This window comes from Crinia signifera, chromosome 12 (genome assembly GCF_055691185.1).
Source record: "Crinia signifera chromosome 12, ASM5569118v1, whole genome shotgun sequence".
NCBI lineage: Eukaryota > Metazoa > Chordata > Amphibia > Anura > Myobatrachidae > Crinia > Crinia signifera.
The window spans coordinates 6,918,219-6,943,294 of NC_139228.1; the positions used below are offsets into that span (position 1 = coordinate 6,918,219).

General features: G+C 53.3%; 1 protein-coding gene across 1 annotated transcript; it reads right to left on the reverse strand.

Moving 5' to 3' along the window:
- Positions 1–1,839: 1,839 nt before the first annotated feature.
- SCAMP3 (secretory carrier membrane protein 3) lies at positions 1,840–16,396 on the reverse strand. Its single transcript, XM_083166754.1, has 9 exons — positions 16,240–16,396; positions 13,974–14,051; positions 12,408–12,545; positions 12,190–12,310; positions 10,931–11,059; positions 9,963–10,122; positions 6,703–6,804; positions 6,264–6,384; positions 1,840–2,347 (listed from the first exon to the last, which is right to left on the reverse strand). The coding sequence occupies exons 1-9, from the start codon at positions 16,291–16,293 to the stop codon at positions 2,204–2,206; spliced, it is 1,047 nt and encodes a 348-aa protein (XP_083022880.1). The 5' UTR covers positions 16,294–16,396; the 3' UTR covers positions 1,840–2,203.
- Positions 16,397–25,076: the final 8,680 nt, after the last annotated feature.

Consider the following 25,076-nt stretch of genomic DNA (forward strand, 5'->3'; position numbering starts at 1 on the left):
GTCTGGGGCAAGTGCTGTGCTGCCTGGGCCAGTGACCTCCTCCTCCTGCATTTCACCCTCCGGATGCCGGGTAGTGACACAGCAGCCAGTTATATACCCCTTGCAGAACATTAACGCACATTAAACCAGGTCTAGCGTATGCCTGAAAGGGTCTTCCAGGGATTTCACTCCTGCATCTTAAGCACCTGCTGGTCTCTACAATCCCGGTATGGAACCCGGGAGTGCAATCTCAGGTAGTATGTCAGGAAGGGGTAATAGTTAGCAAGCCCAAGGCAGGAGCAGGAAACATACAGGTCCAAACTGCGACACCTGAGAGACTGCGTCTTCTATGGATCATTTACCAGGTAAGAACATAAATCTTATTTTATTCTTTGCTCCACAGGGGAGATAGGGATGATTCTGGAACGTACTAAATCAACACCCCTAATGGGGAGAATGCGCCTGAGCTGTGCTAAGAAGCCACCACCCGATGGCTCGAATGCTTAAAAGCGAAGAACCGCGTGGACAGACGACCACGCCACCACCCAGTAAAGCTGTTCTGCGCAGTAACACTACCACGGGCCGCCAAACAAGCACCAATTTATCTGGTGGATTACGCTCACACCGTGGTCATGACCTAAAGATCATAAGCCACATAAATATGGTGAATGGTTAAACAGAGACATCGGGCCTCTGTATGCCGGTAGGTGAAAGCACTGGGTGTAATAGTCACTGTGGCGATAATCTCTGCACCAGCATGGGGTAATTCTACGCGTTCCACCCTCTGTACGCCGTAGGTGAAGGCACTGGGTGTAATAGTCACTGTGGGGATAATCTGCACCCAGCTTGGGGTAATTCTACGCGTTCCACCCTCTGTACGCCGTAGGTGAAGGCACTGGGTGTAATAGTCACTGTGGGGATAATCTGCACCCAGCATGGGGTAATTCCATGCGTTCCACCCTCTGTATGCCGGTAGGTGAAGGCACTGGGTGGAATAGTCACTGTGGGGATAATCTGCACCCAGCATGGGGTAATTCCACGCGTTCCACCCTCTTTACGCCGGTAGGTGAAAGCACTGGGTGGAATAGTCACTGTGGGGATAATCTGCACCCAGCATGGGGTAATTCCACGCGTTCCACCCTCTTTACGCCGGTAGGTGAAAGCACTGGGTGGAATAGTCACTGTGGGGATAATCTGCACCCAGCATGGGGTAATTCCACGCGTTCCACCCTCTGTACGCCGGTAGGTGAAGGCACTGGGTGGAATAGTCACTGGGGATAATCTGCACCCAGCATGGGGTAATTCCACGCGTTCCACCCTCTGTACGCCGGTAGGTGAAAGCACTGGGTGTAATAGTCACTGTGGGGATAATCTGCACCCAGCATGGGGTAATTCCACGCGTTCCACCCTCTGTACGCCGGTAGGTGAAAGCACTGGGTGGAATAGTCACTGTGGGGATAATCTGCACCCAGCATGGGGTAATTCCACACGTTCCACCCTCTGTACGCCGGTAGGTGAAATCACTGGGTGGAATAGTCACTGTGGGGATAATCTGCACCCAGCATGGGGTAATACCACGCGTTCCACCCTCTGTACGCCGGTAGGTGAAGGCACTGGGCGTAATAGTCACTGTGGGGATAATCTGCACCCAGCATGGGGTAATACCACGCGTTCCACCCTCTGTACGCCGGTAGGTGAAGGCACTGGGCGTAATAGTCACTGTGGGGAGATAATCTGCACCCAGCATGGGGTAATTCCACGCATTTCACTCTGTAACTGTTAGTCTGACTGAGTGGATTCTCAGGTTCGGAAGAGCAGAGGTCTGGGGTTCGGAGACAGAACAACCACACAACGAGTGACTGACGACTTAATAAACCATTTTATTTGGTGTTTGCTGGTCTCAGATCTCTCCATACACCGTACTGGCCCGGAACAGCCCCAGGCCTGGAACATAACATGCTTCCCGTTACAGAACATACATGCACTTTCCCTCTCCCATAATCACAGGTATGACCGGCATTAACTGAAAAGACCGCTTTGGCGGGCAGAGAAGGGTGACTGACACGATGGCACAGACAGAATGGGGCCCTCTAGGCTGTGGGTCGCTCACCCACGGAGGTGAGCAGCTGGTGACAGACACAGAAGCAGGCATTAATGTAGAGCAGGCATCTGGGTACAGTTCTGTCACGCAGTCCAGCAGAGTGATATACGGCCCAGACCCCTCTTAGGGCTTAAAAGCATTTTGGGCAGCACCTGCTGCCACGTTGGTGGCCGCAGTGCGGACTGCGGAATTGGAGAACACACCGGTGGCAAACTCCTCCTGGGCCTTCTGGAAACTGGCACCGGTCCGACGGTAAATGGAGTGGATCTGCAGGAGAGAGGACAAGATGTGAGTGTACAACAGGAGCAATAAATAACCCTCCACCCGGCATACAGGCGCAACAATACCCCTCCACCCGGCATACAGGCGCAACAATACCCCTCCACCCGGCATACAGGCGCAACAATACCCCTCCACCCGGCATACAGGCGTAATAATACCCCTCCACCCGGCATACAGGCGCAACAATACCCCTCCACCCAGCATACAGGCGCAACAATACCCCTCCATCCGGCATACAGGCGCAACAATACCCCTCCACCCGGCATACAGGCGTAATAATACCCCTCCACCCGGCATACAGGCACAACAATACCCCTCCACCCGGCATACAGGCGCAACAATACCCCTCCACCCGGCATACAGGCGCAACAATACCCCTCCATCCGGCATACAGGAGCAACAATACCCCTCCACCCGTCATACAGGCGTAATAATACCCCTCCATCCGGCATACAGGCGTAATAATACCCCTCCCCCCGGCATACAGGCGTAATAATACCCCTCCACCTGGTATACAGGCGCAACAATACCCCTCCACCTGGTATACAGGCGTAATAATACCCCTCCACCCGGCATACAGGCGTAATAATACCCCTCCACCCGGTATACAGGCGCAACAATACCCCTCCATCCGGCATACAGGAGCAACAATACCCCTCCACCCGTCATACAGGCGTAATAATACCCCTCCACCCGGCATACAGGCGTAATAATACCCCTCCACCCGGCATACAGGCGTAATAATACCCCTCCACCTGGTATACAGGCGCAACAATACCCCTCCACCTGGTATACAGGCGTAATAATACCCCTCCACCTGGTATACAGGCGTAATAATACCCCTCCACCCGGCATACAGGCGCAACAATACCCCTCCACCCGGTATACAGGCGTAATAATACCCCTCCACCCAGTATACAGGCGTAATAATACCCCTCCAACCGGCATACAGGCGTAGTAATACCCCTCCACCCGGCATACAGGCGTAATAATACCCCTCTATCCGGAATACAGGCGTAATAATACCCCTCCACCCGGCATACAGGCGCAACAATACCCCTCCATCCGGCATACAGGCGCAACAATACCCCTCCACCCGTCATACAGGCGTAATAATACCCCTCCACCCGTCATACAGGCGTAATAATACCCCTCCACCCGTCATACAGGCGTAATAATACCCCTCCGCCCGGCATACAGGCGTAATAATACCCCTCCATCTGGCATACAGGCACAACAATAGCCCTCCACCCGGCATACAGGCGCAACAATACCCCTCCACCCGGCATACAGGCGCAACAATACCCCTCCACCCGGCATACAGGCGCAACAATACCCCTCCACCCGGCATACAGGCGTAATAATACCCCTCCACCCGGCATACAGGCGTAACAATACCCCTCCACCCAGCATACAGGCGCAACAATACCCCTCCATCCGGCATACAGGCGCAACAATACCCCTCCATCCGGCATACAGGCGCAACAATACCCCTCCACCCGGCATACAGGCGTAATAATACCCCTCCACCCGGCATACAGGCACAACAATACCCCTCCACCCGGCATACAGGCGCAACAATACCCCTCCATCCGGCATACAGGAGCAACAATACCCCTCCACCCGTCATACAGGCGTAATACCCCTCCATCCGGCATACAGGCGTAATAATACCCCTCCCCCCGGCATACAGGCGTAATAATACCCCTCCACCTGGTATACAGGCGCAACAATACCCCTCCACCTGGTATACAGGCGTAATAATACCCCTCCACCCGGCATACAGGCGTAATAATACCCCTCCACCCGGTATACAGGCGCAACAATACCCCTCCATCCGGCATACAGGAGCAACAATACCCCTCCACCCGTCATACAGGCGTAATAATACCCCTCCACCCGGCATACAGGCGTAATAATACCCCTCCACCCGGCATACAGGCGTAACAATACCCCTCCATCCGGCATACAGGCGCAACAATACCCCTCCACCCGTCATACAGGCGTAATAATACCCCTCCGCCCGGCATACAGGCGTAATAATACCCCTCCATCTGGCATACAGGCACAACAATAGCCCTCCACCCGGCATACAGGCGCAACAATACCCCTCCACCCGGCATACAGGCGCAACAATACCCCTCCACCCGGCATACAGGCGCAACAATACCCCTCCATCCGGCATACAGGCGCATACCTCCCAACTGTCACAATTTTAGAGGGACAGTCCCGATTTTCGGGTACTGTCCCACCCGCGGCAGGCATTGTCCCGCTGCGGGGGGGGGTGGCAGTTGGGAGACCCCCCAATCTAGTAGAATAGACGCTGTGCGCATGCGCACAGCGTCTATTCTCGTATGAAAATGAGGTTGCGGCTAATTAGCATAAGCCGCACCCTCATTTGCATACGCCCGCCCCCTTTTCGGGCGCAGTGTCCCTATTTCATCCGGACACAAGTTGGGAGGTATGCAGGCGTAATAATACCCCTCCACCCGGCATACAGGAGTAACAATACCCCTCCACCCGGCATACAGGCGTAACAATACCCCTCCACCCGGCATACAGGCGTAATAATACCCCTCCACCCGGCATACAGGCGCAACAATACCCCTCCACCCGGCATACAGGCGCAACAATACCCCTCCACCCGGCATACAGGCGCAACAATACCCCTCCACCCGGCATACAGGCGCAACAATACCCCTCCACCCAGCATACAGGCGTAATAATACCCCTCCACCCAGCATACAGGAGTAACAATACCCCTCCACCCGGCATACAGGCGTAATAATACCCTTCCACCCGGCATACAGGCGCAACAATACCCCTCCACCCGTCATACAGGCGCAACAATACCCCTCCACCCGTCATACAGGCGTAATAATACCCCTCCACCCGGCATACAGGCGTAATAATACCCCTCCACCCGGCATATAGGCGCAACAATACCCCTCCATCTTGCATACAGGCGCAACAATACCCCTCCATCTGGCATACAGGTGCAACAATACCACTCCACCCGGCATACAGGCGTAATAATACCCCTCCACCCAGCATACAGGAGTAACAATACCCCTCCATCCGGCATACAGGCGTAATAATACCCCTCCACCCGGCATACAGGCGCAACAATAGCCCTCCACCCGGCATACAGGCGCAACAATAGCCCTCCACCCGGCATACAGGCGTAATAATACCCCTCCACCCGACATACAGGCGCAACAATAGCCCTCCACCCGGCATACAGGCGCAACAATAGCCCTCCACCCGGCATACAGGCGTAATAATACCCCTCCACCCGGCATACAGCAGGAACAATACACCCCCCCCCCCCCCCCTCTCGCACATTACACAGCAGAAATAATACCCCTCCACCCACTCACACGTATACAGGAGTACTCCAACTGGCATAGAGCTGGAGTAATAATACCCCACTCACACAGTTTAGAGGAGTAATAATACCCCTCCACCCACTCACACCTATACAGGAGTAATAATACCCTCTCCCAGTTCCTGCCGCTGATCCCCCCAGCATGACGCTTCCACCACCATGCCAGTATAATGGACTCGGGACCGTGTTACCTGTAATAGACTGACCCCACACCCCTCTCCCAGTATAATGCACTCGGGACCGTATTACCTGTAATAGCACACCCCTCTCCCAGTATAATGCACTCGGGACCGTATTACCTGTAATAGCACACCCCTCTCCCAGTATAATGCACTCGGGACCGTATTACCTGTAATAGCACACCCCTCTCCCAGTATAATGGACTCAGGACCGTATTACTTGTAATAGCACACCCCTCTCCCACTATAATGCACTCGGGACCGTTATACCTGTAATAGACTGACCCCATACCCGTCTCCCAATGGCCATTGGAATGGTTTTAACCCTTCTCACCCGCTTTAGCATGATGATCCCCATGGCTGCAGATGCGGTGAATACCGCAGCGACAATTATCATTAATACAGCGACTCCCACATTCCCGTTATGCACGACGGTTAGAGCAGAGATCCAGCCACTGTAAAAAACAGACACAGGAAAGATCAGAGGTTAATAAAAGCTTAACTCTGATTGGCTGCTACAGGTTACAGCGCAACACAATGTATAAGTAACTACACCCCCGACACAGTGCCGCCCCGCACATCCCCACCCTGCGACACCGCACCGCCCCGCACAGATCCCCCGAAAAAGCGCTTCCCACACACCCCCACCCCGGACACAGTGACGGCCCGCACAGCCCCACCCCCGACACAGTGCCACCCCACACAGCCCCAGCCCGACCGTACTGCCCCGCACAGCCCCACCCTCGACACAGCGCCATCCCGCACAGTCATACCTGAATCCCCAGCCAGGAATCCCCACAGTCTCCAGAATATAGACGACATCTTGGACGAAGTAGACAAAGAAGAAGAAAAAGAAGTTGAATGAACTGTCGCTCCTGCGGGGAGAGAGAGAGAGGAAATAATCAGCCATCGCCCTACAGCAGTCACTGTATGTACAGAGGTCAGACAGGGGGACGGACAGCTTATAGAGAGGGGGAGAGAGACCTGTATAGAGAGGGGAGAGAGTGACCAGGGGACGCTACAGAGACCGCCCGCGTATAACTAGAGACAGGATAGAGACCGAGGGATGTTACAGAGACCGCCCGCGTATAACTAGAGACAGGAGAGTGACCAGGGGACGCTACAGAGACCGCCCGCGTATAACTAGAGACAGGAGAGATCAGAGGACGCTACAGAGACCGCCCGCGTATAACTAGAGACAGGAGAGAGACCAGGGGACGCTACAGAGACCGCCCACGTATAACTAGAGACAGGAGAGATCAGAGGACGCTACAGAGACCACCTGCGTATAACTAGAGACAGGAGAGAGACCAGGGGACGCTACAGAGACCGCCCACGTATAACTAGAGACAGGAGAGATCAGAGGACGCTACATAGACCGCCCGCGTATAACTAGGGACAGGAGAGAGACCAGGGGACGCTACAGAGACCGCACCCGTATAACTAGAGACAGGAGAGATCAGAGGACGCTACAGAGACCGCCCGCGTATAACTAGGGACAGGAGAGAGAACAGGGGACGCTACAGAGACCGCACCCGTATAACTAGAGACAGGAGAGAGACCGAGGGATGCTACAGAGACCTCCCGCGTATAACTAGAGACAGGAGAGAGACCAGGGGACGCTACAGAGACCGCCCGCGTATAACTAGAGACAGGAGAGAGACCAGGGGACGCTACAGAAACCGCCCGCGTATAACTAGAGACAGGAGAGATCAGAGGACGCTACAGAGACCGCCCGCGTATAACTAGAGACAGGAGAGATCAGAGGACGCTACAGAGACCTCCCGCGTATAACTAGAGACAGGAGAGATCAGAGGACGCTACAGAGACCGCCCGCGTATAACTAGAGACAGGAGAGATCAGAGGATGCTACAGAGACCGGCCGCGTATAACTAGAGAAAGGAGAGAGATCAGGGGACGCTACAGAGACCACCCGCGTATAACTAGAGACAGGATAGAGACCGAGGGATGCTACAGAGACCGCCCGCGTATAACTAGAGAAAGGAGAGAGATCAGGGGACGCTACAGAGACCGCCCGCGTATAACTAGAGACAGGATAGAGACCGAGGGATGTTACAGAGACCGCCCGCGTATAACTAGAGACAGGAGAGAGCCCGCGTATAACTAGAGACAGGAGAGAGCCCGCGTATAACTAGAGACAGGAGAGAGACCAAGGGATGCTACAGAGACCGCCCGCGTATAACTAGAGACAGGATAGAGACCGAGGGATGTTACAGAGACCGCCCGTGTATAACTAGAGACAGGAGAGAGACCATGGGACGCTACAGAGACCGCCCGCGTATAACTAGAGACAGGAGAAATCAGAGGACGCTACAGAGACCGTCCGCGTATAACTAGAGACAGGAGAGAGACCAGGGAACGCTACAGAGACCGCCCGCGTATAACTAGAGACAGGATAGAGACCAGGGGACGCTACAGAGACCTCCCGCGTATAACTAGAGACAGGAGAGAGACCAGGGAATGCTACAGAGACCTCCCGCGTATAACTAGAGACAGGAGAGAGACCAGGGAACGCTACAGAGACCGCCCGCGTATAACTAGAGACAGGAGAGAGATCAGAGGACGCTACAGAGACCGCCCGCGTATAACTAGAGACAGGAGAGAGACCAGGGAACGCTACAGAGACCTCCCGCGTATAACTAGAGACAGGAGAGAGATCAGAGGACGCTACAGAGACCACCCGCGTATAACTAGAGACAGGAGAGATCAGAAGACGCTACAGAGACCACCCGCGTATAACTAGGGACAGGAGAGAGAACAGGGGACGCTACAGAGACCGCCCGCGTATAACTAGAGACAGGAGAGAGACCATGGGACGCTACAGAGACCGCCCGCGTATAACTAGAGACAGGAGAGATCAGAAGACGCTACAGAGACCGCCCGCGTATAACTAGAGACAGGAGAGAGACCAGGGGACGCTACAGAGACCGCCCGCGTATAACTAGAGACAGGAAAGACGAGACGCTACAGAGACTGCCCGCGTATAACTAGAGACAGGATAGAGACCAGGGGACGCTACAGAGACCGCCCGCGTATAACTAGAGACAGGAGAGAGACCAGGGAACGCTACAGAGACCGCCCGCGTATAACTAGAGACAGGAGAGAGATCAGAGGACGCTACAGAGACCGCCCGCGTATAACTAGAGACAGGAGAGAGACCAGGGGACGCTACAGAGACCTCCCGCGTATAACTAGAGACAGGAGAGAGACCAGGGAATGCTACAGAGACCTCCCGCGTATAACTAGAGACAGGAGAGAGACCAGGGAACGCTACAGAGACCGCCCGCGTATAACTAGAGACAGGAGAGAGACCAGGGAACGCTACAGAGACCGCCCGCGTATAACTAGAGACAGGAGAGAGATCAGAGGACGCTACAGAGACCGCCCGCGTATAACTAGAGACAGGAGAGAGACCAGGGGACGCTACAGAGACCTCCCGCGTATAACTAGAGACAGGAGAGAGATCAGAGGACGCTACAGAGACCACCCGCGTATAACTAGAGACAGGAGAGATCAGAAGACGCTACAGAGACCACCCGCGTATAACTAGGGACAGGAGAGAGAACAGGGGACGCTACAGAGACCGCCCGCGTATAACTAGAAACAGGAGAGAGACCATGGGACGCTACAGAGACCGCCCGCGTATAACTAGAGACAGGAGAGATCAGAAGACGCTACAGAGACCGCCCGCGTATAACTAGAGACAGGAGAGAGACCAGGGGACGCTACAGAGACCGCCCGCGTATAACTAGAGACAGGAAAGACGAGACGCTACAGAGACTGCCCGCGTATAACTAGAGACAGGAGAGAGACCAGGGGACGCTACAGAGACCGCCCGCGTATAACTAGAGACAGGAGAGAGACCAGGGGACGCTACAGAGACCACCCGCGTATAATTAGAGACAGGAGAGATCAGAGGACGCTACAGAGACCGCCCGCATTTAACTAAAGATGGGAGAATTGCATTATGGGTCGCTATACAATATGTGAAGGCCTCAGTCACAGCACTCACCTAAACGCCTTGTACAAGGGTCTGTACCAACAAACGAAGGAGCAGGGTGTGAAGAGAACTATCCAAAGGATGGACATGCCAAAGCCAGCACCTTGGGATCCATCCACACAGAACCACGCCAGACATGCCAGGAAATTCAGGAACAGACTTCCTGCACTAGCTGCATGACGAGACAGAGACTGAGTATGAGACCCTCAGGCAGCCAGCCAAAGAGACCCGGGCCCCTCAGACAGGCAGCCAGCCAAAGAGACCCGGGCCCCTCAGACAGGCAGCCAGCCAGCCAAAGAGACACAGGCCCCTCTGGTAGGCAGCCAGCCAAAGATACCTGGGCCCCTCTGGTAGGCAGCCAGCCAAAGATAACCGCGCCCCTCTGGTAGGCAGCCAGCCAAAGAGACCCGGGCCCCTCTGGTAGGCAGCCAGCCAAAGAGACCCGGGCCCCTCTGGTAGGCAGCCAGCCAAAGAGACCCGGGCCCCTCTGGTAGGCAGCCAGCCAAAGAGACCCGGGCCCCTCAGGCAGGCAGCCAGCCAAAGAGACCCGGGCCCCTCAGGCAGGCAGCCAGCCAAAGAGACCCAGGCCCCTCAGGCAGGAAGCCAGCCAAAGAGACCCGGGCCCCTCAGGCAGGCAGCCAGCCAAAGAGACCTGGGCCCCTCAGGGAGGCAGCCAGCCAGCCAAAGAGACCCGGGCCCCTCAGGGAGGCAGCCAGCCAGCCAAAGAAACCCGGGCTCCTCAGACAGACAGACAGACAGACAGCTAGCCAGCCAAAGAGACCTGGGCCCCTCAGGCAGAGACAGCTGGCCACAGACCCGGGCCCCTCAGACAGACAGCCGGATACACATCGGCCTTCTGGCAAAACCCAGTAGATTAGATATTGAATAATGATGGCAGTGCCAGTGTACAGAGGCGGGCACCAGTATTGCCCTTTCCCCCGCCGCACAGCACTAGGGCCACATAGACAGTATACACTTACCGAGCCACAGATAGTACATGATGGACACCGTCTTCTGGAAGTCTTGCGGGATGTCCACACTGATGTCCTGGTAGAAACAGGGCTTCACAGGGCAAAAGGCTGGCAAGGGCGGCCAGTTATCCTGTCTCACTGGGGCACAAGAGAAATAATGACATCCACTAGTCAACGATACTCGGGGTCCACGTCCCCTTGTAGGAGTCTTACATTAGGCACCATTTACACACGTGACATCAAGACAAACATATATACCGACCCATCAGCCATACTGCCCGCCATATCCCTGCCACTGTCCTCCGCCTGACCCCCCAGCCATACTGCCCACCATATCCCTGCCACTGTCATCCGCCTGACCCCCCAGCCATACTGCCCGCCATATCCCTGCCACTGTCCTCCGCCTGACCCCCCAGCCATACTGCCCTCCATATCCCTGCCACTGTCCTCCGCCTGACCCCCCAGCCATACTGCCCGCCATATCCCTGCCACTGTCCTCCGCCTGACCCCCCAGCCATACTGCCCGCCATATCCCTGCCACTGTCCTCCGCCTGACCCCCCAGCCATACTGCCCTCCATATCCCTGCCACTGTCCTCCGCCTGACCCCCCAGCCGTACTGCCCACCATATCCCTGCCACTGTCCTCCGCCTGACCCCCCAGCCATACTGCCCGCCATATCCCTGCCACTGTCCTCCACCTGACCCCCCAGCCATACTGCCCGCCATATCCCTGCCACTGTCCTCCACCTGACCCCCCAGCCATACTGCCCGCCATATCCCTGCCACTGTCCTCCGCCTGACCCCCCAGCTGTACTACCCGCCATATCCCTGCCACTGTCCTCCGCCTGACCCCCCAGCCATACTGCCCGCCATATCCCTGCCACTGTCCTCCGCCTGATCCCCCAGCCATACTGCCCGCCATATCCCTGCCACTGTCCTCCGCCTGATCCCCCAGCCATACTGCCCGCCATATCCCTGCCACTGTCCTCCGCCTGACCCCCCAGCCATACTGCCCGCCATATCCCTGCCACTGTCCTCCGTCTGACCCCCCAGCTATACTGCCCGCCATATCCCTGGCACTGTCCTCCGCCTGACCCCCCAGCCATACTGCCCGCCATATCCCTGCCACTGTCCTCCGCCTGACCCCCCAGCCATTTTGCCTGCCGTATCCCTGCCACTGTCCTCCACCTACCTCCCCCCCCCCAAATAGCCATACGTCTTTCTTCGACGCACCCCCCTCCACGTCACCATTCTGCCCAGAGTCTTACATGATGCTCCCCCAAGACTAGCGTTCTTTAGTTCTCGCTCTCTCCGATCCAGTTCTTCTGCCTTCCGATTCAGCTCCTCCTGCCGCCGTAGTAAGTCTGCTGTTGCTGCAGCTGTGGATTCCTGCACCAATGAGAGCAGAGACATAGCATGGAGCCCACTGATTGGAAGGGAGAGGAGGTGGTAAACGGACAGCCGAGGACATGGTGCGGGTCTTTACCTGTGTTCCGTATGAACCATAGTTCTTGGGTTCGGTTGGACTTGGCTTCTTGGCTGCTGGGGTGATAATGGGCTGGACCTGGGATGTTGGCAGAGTGGCCGGGGGCAGTACAGATGGCTCATGGTACGGAGGAGGCACCTGAAAGCCAACAGAAAACACAGGACACACAACTTACACAGAAGAGCTGGCTCATCCATAGTCAGAGCCTATTCAGGTGGGGGTTTGGTTGTCCCCCTTAGGACCATGCTTACAAGGATGCAAGCCAAAAGAAAGGAAACGCTTTTTGGGCGCACTCTTAAGAAACTGGATGTGAAATTAGTTTAAAACATAACCTTTATTCGAGACATTTTAAGAGAATTGCCACAAATTTTAGAATTGTGTGAGACTGGTCTAATGATCCATCTAGTATAGATCATGCATCAGTCACACATTCATTTTCATTTAATGCACTGTGTTGTCATTGGTATAATAACCAAGGTGCCCATAGGCAGTGAAATGAATATAATCCCTGGTGCGATACATCCACTGATGTTGGTTCTGCGATTATTCCGCCCAGGTAGAGTAGTATTCTACTGAGTCTTCAGTTCTGGAGACGCCTACTGCTTGAGCCAGTGCCTAGAACACAGCCAATACGTCAGGTGCCATTTGGTAACTAATCCCATACGAATTGTCAGTGTGCCCCACTATTAGGGGTATCACACCAGGGATTATATTCATTTCACTGCCTATGGTCACCTTGGTTATTATACCAATGACGACACAGTGCATTAAATGAAAATGAATGTGTGACTGATGCATGATCTATACTTTGATGGATCGTTAGACCAGTCACACACAATTCTAAAATTTGCGCCAATTCTCTTAAAATGTCTCGAATAAAGGTTATGTTTTAAACTAATTTCACATCCAGTTCCTTAAGAGTGCGCCCAAAAAGTGTTTCCTTTCTTTTGGCTTGCATCCTTGTAAGCAAAAACCCCTTTTGGGGCGCGCCAATTATAAAACTACCAGAATCAATCTGACAGCAGTCCCTTATATTGGTAACTTAAGTCATCGTAAATACACCTGGACTGTGTGGATCCTCTGCCTTCTCTCTCTCAACCCCTTAGGACCAAATAAGACATAATGCAGAGTCCTGTACCAGTCAGGGTATGTGATGTAATAGGTATAGCATATAGGACGTTCTGAAATTCCAACGGAAGAGAGTGAAGCAAAGCATTATGGGTCCATTCTACACAAAGAGGCTTTGGAATCTGAGGCTCTCTCTCAGGCACTGAGCCTCAGTCGGTACCGACTGAGCATGTGCAAGAGATAAGACTGGCCCACGTTGTGTGGCGCTAGCCAGCGATTGTTACATTTTAGTATTGGATAACACCGGACAGGCAGCCCTCAGTTTATGGGACCAAGTGCCGCAGTCTCTCCCAGGGACCTGGCCCCAGAACTGATAATGGACAGACATTCTGTATAACCTCCACTGTGTATCTCTAATCAGCCTTGATGGTTACCCAGTGTCCGCTATTTCATACTACACCCACCCACAAGACCCAGGATCACCCGTCCGGAACTCACCCCCCGGTTATCAAACGGATTGTAGACATCAAGTGTTGCATACTGAGAGGTGGGCTGGTGCTCCGTCACAGCCGGGTCCTGGAAGACAGGAAAATGCATGAGCAGACCGGGGCCCTATACACACAGTGAAGGTCCTCATTCTGGTTCACTCGCAAAGTCAAATTTCTTCTCAAATGGACAAAACCATGTGCACTGCAGGGGGGGGGGTATATAACAGGTGCAGAGAGAATTACATTTGGGTGAGTTTATATACTGCAATAGAGACAGCACTATACACACCCAGAGCATAGCACCATACACCTTATATATACACCCAGTGCACGGCACCGTATATACCGGGCGAACAGCATGGTACAAAGTATACACCCAGTGAACAGCACCATATATATATACAGGCCAAATGGCATGGTACAAGGTTTACACCCGTTGAAAGGCACCGTATACACTCGGTGGATGGCACCGTACACAGCCTACACCCGGAGCGTGGCACCGTACACAGCCTACACCCGGAGCGTGGCACCGTACACAGCCTACACCCGGAGCGTGGCACCGTACACAGCCTACACCCGGAGCGTGGCACCGTACACAGCCTACACCCCGAGCGTGGCACCGTACACAGCATACACCCCGAGCGTGGCACCGTACACAGCATACACCCCGAGCGTGGCACCGTACACAGCATACACCCCGAGCGTGGCACCGTACACAGCATACACCCCGAGCGTGGCACCGTACACAGCATACACCCCGAGCGTGGCACCGTACACAGCATACACCCGGAGCGTGGCACCGTACACGGCACCGTACACAGCATACACCCGGAGCGTGGCACCGTACACAGCATACACCCGGAGCGTGGCACCGTACACAGCATACACCCGGAGCGTGGCACCGTACACAGCATACACCCGGAGCGTGGCACCGTACACAGCATACACCCGGAGCGTGGCACCGTACACAGCATACACCCGGAGCGTGGCACATTACACAGCATACACCCGGAGCGTGGCACATTACACAGCATACACCCGGAGCGTGGCACATTACACAGCATACACCCGGAGCGTGGCACATTACACAGCATACACCCGGAGCGTGGCACCGTACACAGCATACACCCGGAGCGTGGCACATTACACAGCATACACCCGGAGCGTGGCACATTACACAGCATACACCCGGAGCGTGGCACATTACACAGCATACACCCGGAGCGTGGCACCGTACACCGCATACACCCGGAGCGTGGCACCGAACACAGCATACACCCGGAGCGTGGCACCGAACACAGCATACACCCGGAGCGTGGCACCGAACACAGCATACACCCGGAGCGTGGCACCGAACACAGCATACACCCGGAGCGTGGCACCGAACACAGCATACACCCCGAGCGTGGCACCGTACACAGCATACACCCCGAGCGTGGCACCGTACACAGCATACACCCCGAGCGTGGCACCGTACACAGCATACACCCCGAGCGTGGCACCGTACACAGCATACACCCCGAGCGTGGCACCGTACACGGCACCGTACACAGCATACACCCAGAGCATGGCACATTACACAGCATACACCCGGAGCATGGCACCGTACACAGCATACACCCGGAGCATGGCACATTACACAGCATACACCCGGAGCGTGGCACCGTACACAGCATACACCCCGAGCGTGGCACCGTACACGGCACCGTACACAGCATACACCCAGAGCATGGCACATTACACAGCATACACCCGGAGCATGGCACCGTACACAGCATACACCCGGAGCATGGCACATTACACAGCATACACCCGGAGCGTGGCACCGTACACAGCATACACCCGGAGCGTGGCACCGTACACAGCATACACCCGGAGCGTGGCACATTACACAGCATACACCCGGAGCATGGCACATTACACAGCATACACCCGGAGCGTAGCACCGTACACAGCATACACCCGGAGCGTGGCACCGTACACAGCATACACCCGGAGCATGGCACATTACACAGCATACACCCGGAGCGTGGCACCGTACACAGCATACACCCGGAGCGTGGCACATTACACAGCATACACCCGGAGCGTGGCACCGTACACAGTAGGGGCACCAGGTGTGGGTGACAGGATAAGAGGTTCACCGGGACGAGCAGGAAGGGGGGGGGGGGGGGGGGGGGTGTTCACGGGTGAGCGGGGGTGTGGAGGTGAGAGAGGGGGTGTGGAGGTGAGAGAGGGGGAGTGGACCGGGTGAGCAGGGGGAGGGGTCCCGGTACCTGGAAGGGGTTGTCCAACTCGGAGAACGGGTTCCCCTGCCCAGGCTGCGCCATCTCCGCCGCTCTACCACTGCAGACAGCAACCCGGAAACGGAGAGCCGGTCACATGCCACACACGTGATCCCTCTGCCCGGTCATGTGACACTGACATCACCGCAGCAAATAACCATATACCTCCTAATCTCTGTCCCCTCATTGCATTACACCCTAATCCCTGCCCCCTCATTACCATACCCTCCAATCCCTGCCCCCTCATTACCATACACTCCAAGCCCTGCCCCCTCATTACCATACACTCCAATCCTTGCCCCCAAATTACCCTACCCCATAATCCCTGCCAATCCATTACCATACACCCTAATCCCTGCTCCCTCATTAGCATACACTCCAATCCCTGCCCCCTCATTACCATACACTATAATCCCTGCCCCCAAATGACCCTACCCCATAATCCCTGCCGAACCATTTCCATACACCCTAATCCCTGCTCCCTCATTACCATACACCCTAATCTATGCCCACTCATTACCATACACCCAAATCCATGCCCCCTAATTACCATACCCCCTAATCCTTGCCCCTCATTTCCATACCATGCCAGTCTGATACTATTATCCAGGGTTGCCGACCCTCCCGGAATTTGCGGGAGTCTCCCGACCCTCCTGAGCCCCCCGAATCGCAGCATGTAAATGCCGCAATCCGCGGGTCTCAGAGGAGGGGGCGGAGCTAAAATGTCACAATCGTGTCATTTTAGCCCCGCCCCCTCCATGGATAACAGTCATGTCAACGATTTCCCGTAATGGAGGCGGGGCTTAATGACGTCACCGTCAAGCCCCGCCCCTGATCGGGTAAGGAAAGTCTCCTCTCTGGGCTTCTCCCGGAGAGGAGCATTAAAAAGTCGGCAGCCCTGCTATTATCTGTAGTAACGGGGTGCCGCCAGGGCCGTCTTTTCGTATGGGCTTAATGGGCACTTGCCCAGGGGCCCCAGGTGTATAAGGGCCCAATGCTGATAGCTGAGGATCCCCTTTTTCCAGGGATACCTGAATTTTTTAAATCGGCCCTGGAGAACTGGAGATATCCAACTTCAAAGCAGCAGTCCACATCCGACCTGTTAATGGCACTTCCCAGTCATATTTCTCAGTTCTCTCTGATGTATATTCCAAAAGCTGTGACTCTCCCCTTTCTGCCGGCACTGCTCGCCGTCATAGCTCTTCCACTCAATAACCCAGTCCTGAGGCTGATCCTCCAACAAGGCTCCATGCCTTGACCATCTCTGCCTGCTTTCATCCTGCCATCAGGACACCTCCAACTTGCTTGCAGCTTGATGTCAAACCCTCTTCTCCTCCCACTTCGCTTACAGCTCTCCCATACTCAGTGACCATCTATGTCCGTATACTCTACAGATGGTTACGGCACATCTCTATCCATGGCTGCCAGCCCCCACTACTACGCTGATGACTTTCTCACTACTTACACTACTGACCCCTCTATACCCTACACTACACTACTGACCCCTCTATACCCTACACTACACTACTGATCACTATATACCCGCCACTACACTAGTGACCCCTCTATACCCTACACTACATTACTGACCCCTCTATACCCTACACTACACTACATTACTGACCCCTCTATATTCGCCACTACACTACATTACTGACCCCTCTATACCCTACACTACACTACTGATCACTCTATACCCGCCACTACACTACTGACCCCTCTATACCCTACACTACACTACATTACTGACCCCTCTATACCAGCCACTACACTACATTACTGACCCCTCTATACCCACCACTACACTACATTACTGACCCCTCTATATTCGCCACTACACTACATTGCTGACCCCTCTATACCCGCCACTACACTACTGACCCCTCTATACCCTACACTACACTACTGATCCTCTATACCCTACACTACATTACTGACCCCTCTATACCCTACACTACACTACTGACCCCTCTATACCCTACACTACACTACTTACCCTCTATACCCTACACTACACTACTGACCTCTCTATACCCACCACTACACTACTGACCCCTCTATACCCTACACTACACTACTGACCCCTCTATACCCAATATTACACTATTGCCTGCCACTACACTACTGACCCCTCTATACCCTACACTACATCACTGACCCCTCTATACCCGCCACTACACTACTGACCTCTCTATACCCTACACTACACTACTGATCACTCTATACCCGCCACTACACTACTGACCTCTCTATACCCTACACTACACTACTGATCACTCTATACCCGCCACTACACTACTGACCCCTCTATAATCTACACTACATTACTGACCCCTCTATACCCTACACTACATCACTGACCCCTCTATACCCTACACTACTGACCCCTCTATACCCTACACTACACTACTGATCACTCTATACCCGCCACTACACTACTGACCCCTCTATACCCTACACTGCATTACTGACCCCTCTATACCCTACACTACATTACTGACCCCTCTATATTCGCCACTACACTACATTACTGACCCCTCTATACCCGCCACTACATTACTGACCCGTCTATACCCGCCACTACACTACTGACCTCTCTATACCCGCCACTACATTACTGACCCCTCTATACCCACCACTACACTACTGACCTCTCTATACCCGCCACTACACTACTGACCCCTCTATACCCACCACTACATTACTGACCCCTCTATACCCGCCACTACACTACTGACCTCTCTATACCCACCACTACACTACACTACTGATCACTCTATACCCGCCACTACACTACTGACCCCTCTATACCCTACACTACATTACTGACCCCTCTATACCCGCCACTACACTACAATACTGACCCCTCTATATTCGCCACTACACTACATTACTGACCCCTTTATACCCGCCACTACATTACTGACCCCTCTATACCCTACACTACACTACTGACCCCTCTATACCCTACACTACACACCCCTCTATACCCACCATTACACTATTGCCTGCCACTACACTACTGACCCCTCTATACCCTACACTACACTAGTGACCCCTCTATACCCTACACTACATCACTGACCCCTCTATACCCGCCACTACACTACTGACCTCTCTATATTCGCCACTACACTACTGACCCCTCTATACCCTACACTACATCACTGACCCCTCTATACCCGCCACTACACTACTGACCTCTCTATATTCGCCACTACACTACTGACCCCTCTATACCCACCACTACACTACTGACCCCTCTATACCCACCAATACATTACTGACCCCTCCATACCCACCACTATACATTACTGACCCCTTTATACCCACCACTACATCACTGACCCCTCTATACCCACCACTACAGTACTGACCCCTCTATACCCACCACTACAGTACTGACCCCTCTATACCCACCACTACATTACTGACCCCTTTACACCCACCACTACATTACTGACCCCTTTATACCCACCACTACAGTACTGACCCCTCTATACCCACCACTACACTACTGACCCCTCTATACCCACCACTACACTACTGACCCCTCTATACCCACCATTACATTACTGACCCTATCTACCCACCACTACAGTACTGACCCCTCTATACCCACCACTACACTACTGACCCCTCTATACCCACCACTACACTACTGACCCCTCTATACCCACCACTACATCACTGACCCCTCTATACCTACCACTACACTACTGACCCCTCTATACCCTACACTACATCACTGACCCCTCTATACCCTACACTACATTATTGACCCCTCTATATCCTACACTACATCCCTGACCCCTCTATATCCTACACTACACCACTGACTGTTTAATAAATCTCCTCATCATATATCATTGTCACTATCCTCACAACCTCCTCCCCCGCTTCACCATCAACTTAGAGACAATAAAACTTTCACACTACTTATCTACAAACTAATTAAGGACTCAATTTACAAGCTCATTCTGTGAGTTTGTTTTGTTTTGATCTTAAAAATGTCCATCTAACACATCTTGTTCCTACTCTGCTGTGTATATATATGTGGTTCTTCACACACCTTGTTATACCATGCCTGAGGAAGAGACCTAAGTAGTCTCGAAAGCTTGCATTTTAACAACATTTATTTTTGTTAGCCATTAAAAGGTATCATATTTGCTAGATTGCTATTTTGTTTTTCTCACTGAGGAACAATAAAACCATTTTATATAAACACCTGCAAGCCGTAACTCGCCTTAAGCTGCTGTGCGCTTCTCGGCTCCTCAGTCTTCCTCTCTTTTCTGCTCCTGGAATGTCCTCCTGGTGTCCCAACTTTATCACATGAACAGCGACATTTAGAGGTGCGGGATGCCAGGCACCTCACTGCTGTCCCTGTTCTGTATTTAGTGGCTGTATGGTCCTGCCACTCTCCAGTAGCAGCTGCAGGGTAACAATAACATCAATACTGGGCTAGGAGGAGGGATCAGGTACTAGCAGCAGGGTCGGACGGGGCGGAGCGCAGGCAGCAGCTAAACAGTTGCAAAGACCAAGATGACGACGCATGATGAACCATTGAGCTACAGTGAGATGGGGCAGCGCAGAGTCAGCAGCTGCGCACACAAATTGAAAAAGAGGGGTGGAGCAGGACAGACCTGGGGACGGAGTCTAGGACAGGAGGAAGGTTGTGACTCAGGTCTTTACGGCAAAGGGGATCTAGCCGCTACTGAGGAGGAAGCTGCACTGCCACGGAATCACAGATAGGCCCAGGGATGAGGAGGGGAAAGAAGTACCGCGGGAGGAGCAGCATGCTGCCGCACATGCGCAGCAGCCCTCCCGCAGCCATTTTAGATTTGGGCAAAATGCTTCTTCAGCCGCTAACTGCGGCCCATCACAGGGAAATGGCCCGGTTTCCCGCCAGGCCAATCCGCCCCTGGCAAGATGACATCATTATTGGATAATGCATCACACCCGCTCAAAAACGTTTTGACGGATCTGTGTAGCACTTTCAGTGATAGGTTGCTTCATACACAATGATCAACGGAGAGATATCGCAGGTCGTTCCTTCCGGCTGCAATTAGAACGTACAACTGTCATGGTCTGAAGAAGACCTGCATGGTCCTAGATTCTTGAGTTATATTGTTTGGATCTTATCTTATTATGTGTAAATATTATTATGCTATAACTTGAACCTTGCTGTAACGATTGAAAATTGTATCCATTTTGAGACGAATAAAGGAATTCTATTCTATTCATATACCTGTCCCTCATTACCATACACCCCCATCCCTGCCCCCTTATTACCACTCCCTTAATCCCTGCCCCCAAATGACCATACCTCATAATACCTTCCCCCTCATTACCACACACCCTAAGCCTTACACCCTCATTACCATTAACCTTAATCCCTGCCCCCTCAGTACCATACACCCAAATCACTGCCTCTTCTCTTAAAATCACCCCAATCCCTGCCCACTAATTATTATACACCTCAATCTCTGCCCCTCCCACCATACACTCCAATCCCTTACCCCTCTTTACACTATCTCCTAATCCATGTGCCCTCATTGCCATACCCCTTGATCCCTACTCTCTCATTATCATACACCTTAATCCTTGCCCTTCATTACCATATCCCCTAATCTCTGCCCCCTCATTACCATACACCTCAATCCCTGCCCCCTCATTACCATACCTCATATCGCTGCCCCCTCTTAACCATGCACCATACCCCCGAAATCTCTGCCCCCTCATTACCATACACCCTAATCTCTGCCCACTCATTACCATACCCCCTAATCTCTGCCCCCTCATTACCATACTCCCTAATCACTGCCTCTCATTACCATACACCTCAATCCCTGCCCCCTCATTACCATACCTCATATCGCTGCCCCCTCTTAACCATGCACCATACCCCCGAAATCTCTGCCCCCTCATTACCATACACCCTAATCTCTGCCCACTCATTACCATACCCCCTAATCTCTGCCCCCTCATTACCATACTCCCTAATCACTGCCTCTCATTACCATACACCTCAATCCCTGCCCCCTCATTACCATACCTCATATCGCTGCCCCCTCTTAACCATGCACCATAATCCCTGCCCACTCATTATCATACCCCCCATATCTCTGCCCCTCATTACCATACACCCTAATCTCTGCCCACTCATTACCATACCCCCTAATCTCTGCCTACTCATTACCATACCCCCTAATTCCTGCCCCTCATTACCATATACTTTAATGAAAAGGAAAGTCATGAAGGAGACACAAAGGAAGAACAGAAAAGGGTTTCTTGAGGCACATTCTACAAATGATGCTTGAAGAATTTCTAGACGTAACTTTTATTAAGTAGTTCAGCTAAAGTATTGGTACGCATGGTAAAGTTTATTAATAAAGTAAATAACACAAAATTTGTAAACAATATAAAAATTTAAAGCTGTCACGGTTTTTTATTCAATTGCGAAATGATCAAGTGAGGTACATACTCCAAAATTCACATATAATGGTGTTCATAGAGAATAATAATGATACCAATCAAAACAATGTTTTAACCGTTACTGAATTTCTCGACTCCTGATTGGCCGCTAGGCGGCCAATAGAATCATTCGGAGGAGAGGCGCTGAAAATGAATCTTCAGCGTCTCTCCGGTTAGTTTGTGAGAGGGTACCGGCTGAGTCATACACGTTTTTCTTTGTTTTTTTTTTAAGAAGACCTGGACTACGTCGGAAAGAAGAGGACGTGATCTTCGCCGGAGGACCTTGGTGAGTAGGATTTTTTCCACAGGTACCCCAATGGATTTCTTTGGATCCTGAAGCCCTGGACTCTGCTGCCCCGGACCCTGCAGCCCTGGAGCCCCAGACCCTGCAACCCTGGAGCCCCAGACCCTGCAACCCTGGAACCCCAGGACCTACCTACGGGCTCAAGAAAGGTAAGTATCGGTATGTATGAGTAATGTATGTATTCAATTTTTATTTTTCAATGGTGTCAGTGACTTTATTTTACTATTTCTTTTACTGTGGAACTACAAGTGCCAGCGGGCCTTTTAATGTCCCGCACGCTGGGACTTGTGGTTCTCCAAGTCCCAACATGCGGGGGCATACCTCCCAACTTTGTGGTCGCGGGACCCGGGACACTGCTGATGTGTGCCGAAGGCGAGCCAAAAATTTCCAGGGCGTGGTCTATACTCGCAGCTCTCCCACAAGGCCACGCCCCCATTTTGCCGCTATGGGGGCATGACCCTGAGGCTCTGTGAGCCTCTAGCCATGCCCCCTGGCTGCGGGAATTGACGCTGTAAAATAGGGACTGTTGGGAGGTATGCGGTGGAGGCAGGGCCGACACCACCACTAGGCAGGTCTAGGCATTTGCCTAGGGCTCCGGCCACTGGAGGGCGGTAGTGAGCTGGAAAGCTCTACCACCGCATCAGCAGAGGAGCAGGACAGAGAGCCGGAGGAAGGAGCAGGTGTTCGGTAAGTGAACTCTCTCTCCCTCCCTCTCCCCCCCCCCCCAGCACATCACGGACACACACAGGGCAGCACAGAGGCCACATCGTGCACCCCTTCTCTCTCCTCCCCCCCGGGTAGCCACATCACGGACACACCTTCCGCCCTGCCCGGCAGACACACTGCCCACACACCGTGCGACCCCCCCCCCCCCCCCCCCTGGCGGCCGGACACGTCACGCACCCCCCCCCCCCCCCCAGCAGTTGAGCGCCGGGGCACCCCTCCCACCTGGGGCGCTCTGGGCGGAGGCTTGCTGGGACTCATAGTTTCACAATAGTTTTTTATTCTATTATTTACACTTCAATCAGCTCGATGCCCATCGCCCAGGGGCATCGAGGACAGCACCAGGATTCAGCCTGGCCAAGTAAGTCCTTGAGGGGGAGGATCCCTTTATTGGGGGGATCCCCACTTCCCCAGGACCCCTGGCCAGGCTGACTGGTCGGTAGGGTTAATATTTCTCCCCTCGGCTGTGACTTTACCCTGCTGGTTGGATGGGCCTGGGGCTGGTTCTTAAAATACAGGGGGACCCCTAGTCATTTTGTCCCCCTGTATTTTGGGAACCTGGAGCCTGGGGCTGGTTTTAAAAAAATCAGCGAAGCCCTATCTGATTGGTTTCATGATTTTTTAATACCAGCCCCGACTCTTTCAGCCTGGTGCTGGTTACCAGGTTACCATACACCCTAATTCCTGCCGCCTCATTACAATACATCCTAATCACTGCCCCCTCATTACCATACACCTTAATGACTGCCCCCTCATTACCATACACCCTCAGTCAGCGGATACAGTCTCTGCTACTGGTCACATGGCGAGGTCACTGGTGTTAGTCACATGACGAGATGACCGGTGTAGTCAGCGGATACAGTCTCTGCTACTGGTCACATGGCGAGGTCACTGGTGTTAGTCACATGGCGAGATGACCGGTGTTATGGCCCCCATACACTTGTGAGATTTTGTTAGATTTGACCAGATTGGGCCAATTATTCTGACAAAATCTGATGGTGGACATGACAAGGACCTGTTGCATGCTCGCATGCGCACCAGGTCTGACCCAAGCTATTGATCCTCCTGCACATAGGACTTATTCCCCCTGGGAGTGACTTGCTGACCTGTCCCACACACACAGCAGGCAGGGGAAGGAGGCGGCAGCAGCAGCCGGTAAGTATATTGTGGCTGGTTTATTTATATGTTATCTAAATGATGTAATAAGAAGTTCTGCACCCTAACATAAACTATTTATTTTATCCACAACTAAAGATTTTTAGCTAACACCAAAAACGTACACAAGCCGATGAGGCCACTACATAGTATTTATTATAACTAATTCGGT

What these genes read in the sequence shown, in the direction of transcription:
- SCAMP3 (XM_083166754.1), bottom strand. Translation starts at nt 16,293, where the DNA reads ATGGCGCAGCCTGGGCAGGGGAACCCGTTCTCCGAGTTGGACAACCCC. An exon ending in TAGTCTTGGGGGAGCATCAT is followed by an intron (nt 11,060 to 12,189) that starts GTAAGACTCTGG and finishes CTTGTGCCCCAG; the next exon opens with TGAGACAGGATAACTGGCCG. An exon ending in ATTCCTGGCTGGGGATTCAG is followed by an intron (nt 6,385 to 6,702) that starts GTATGACTGTGC and finishes TGTTTTTTACAG; the next exon opens with TGGCTGGATCTCTGCTCTAA.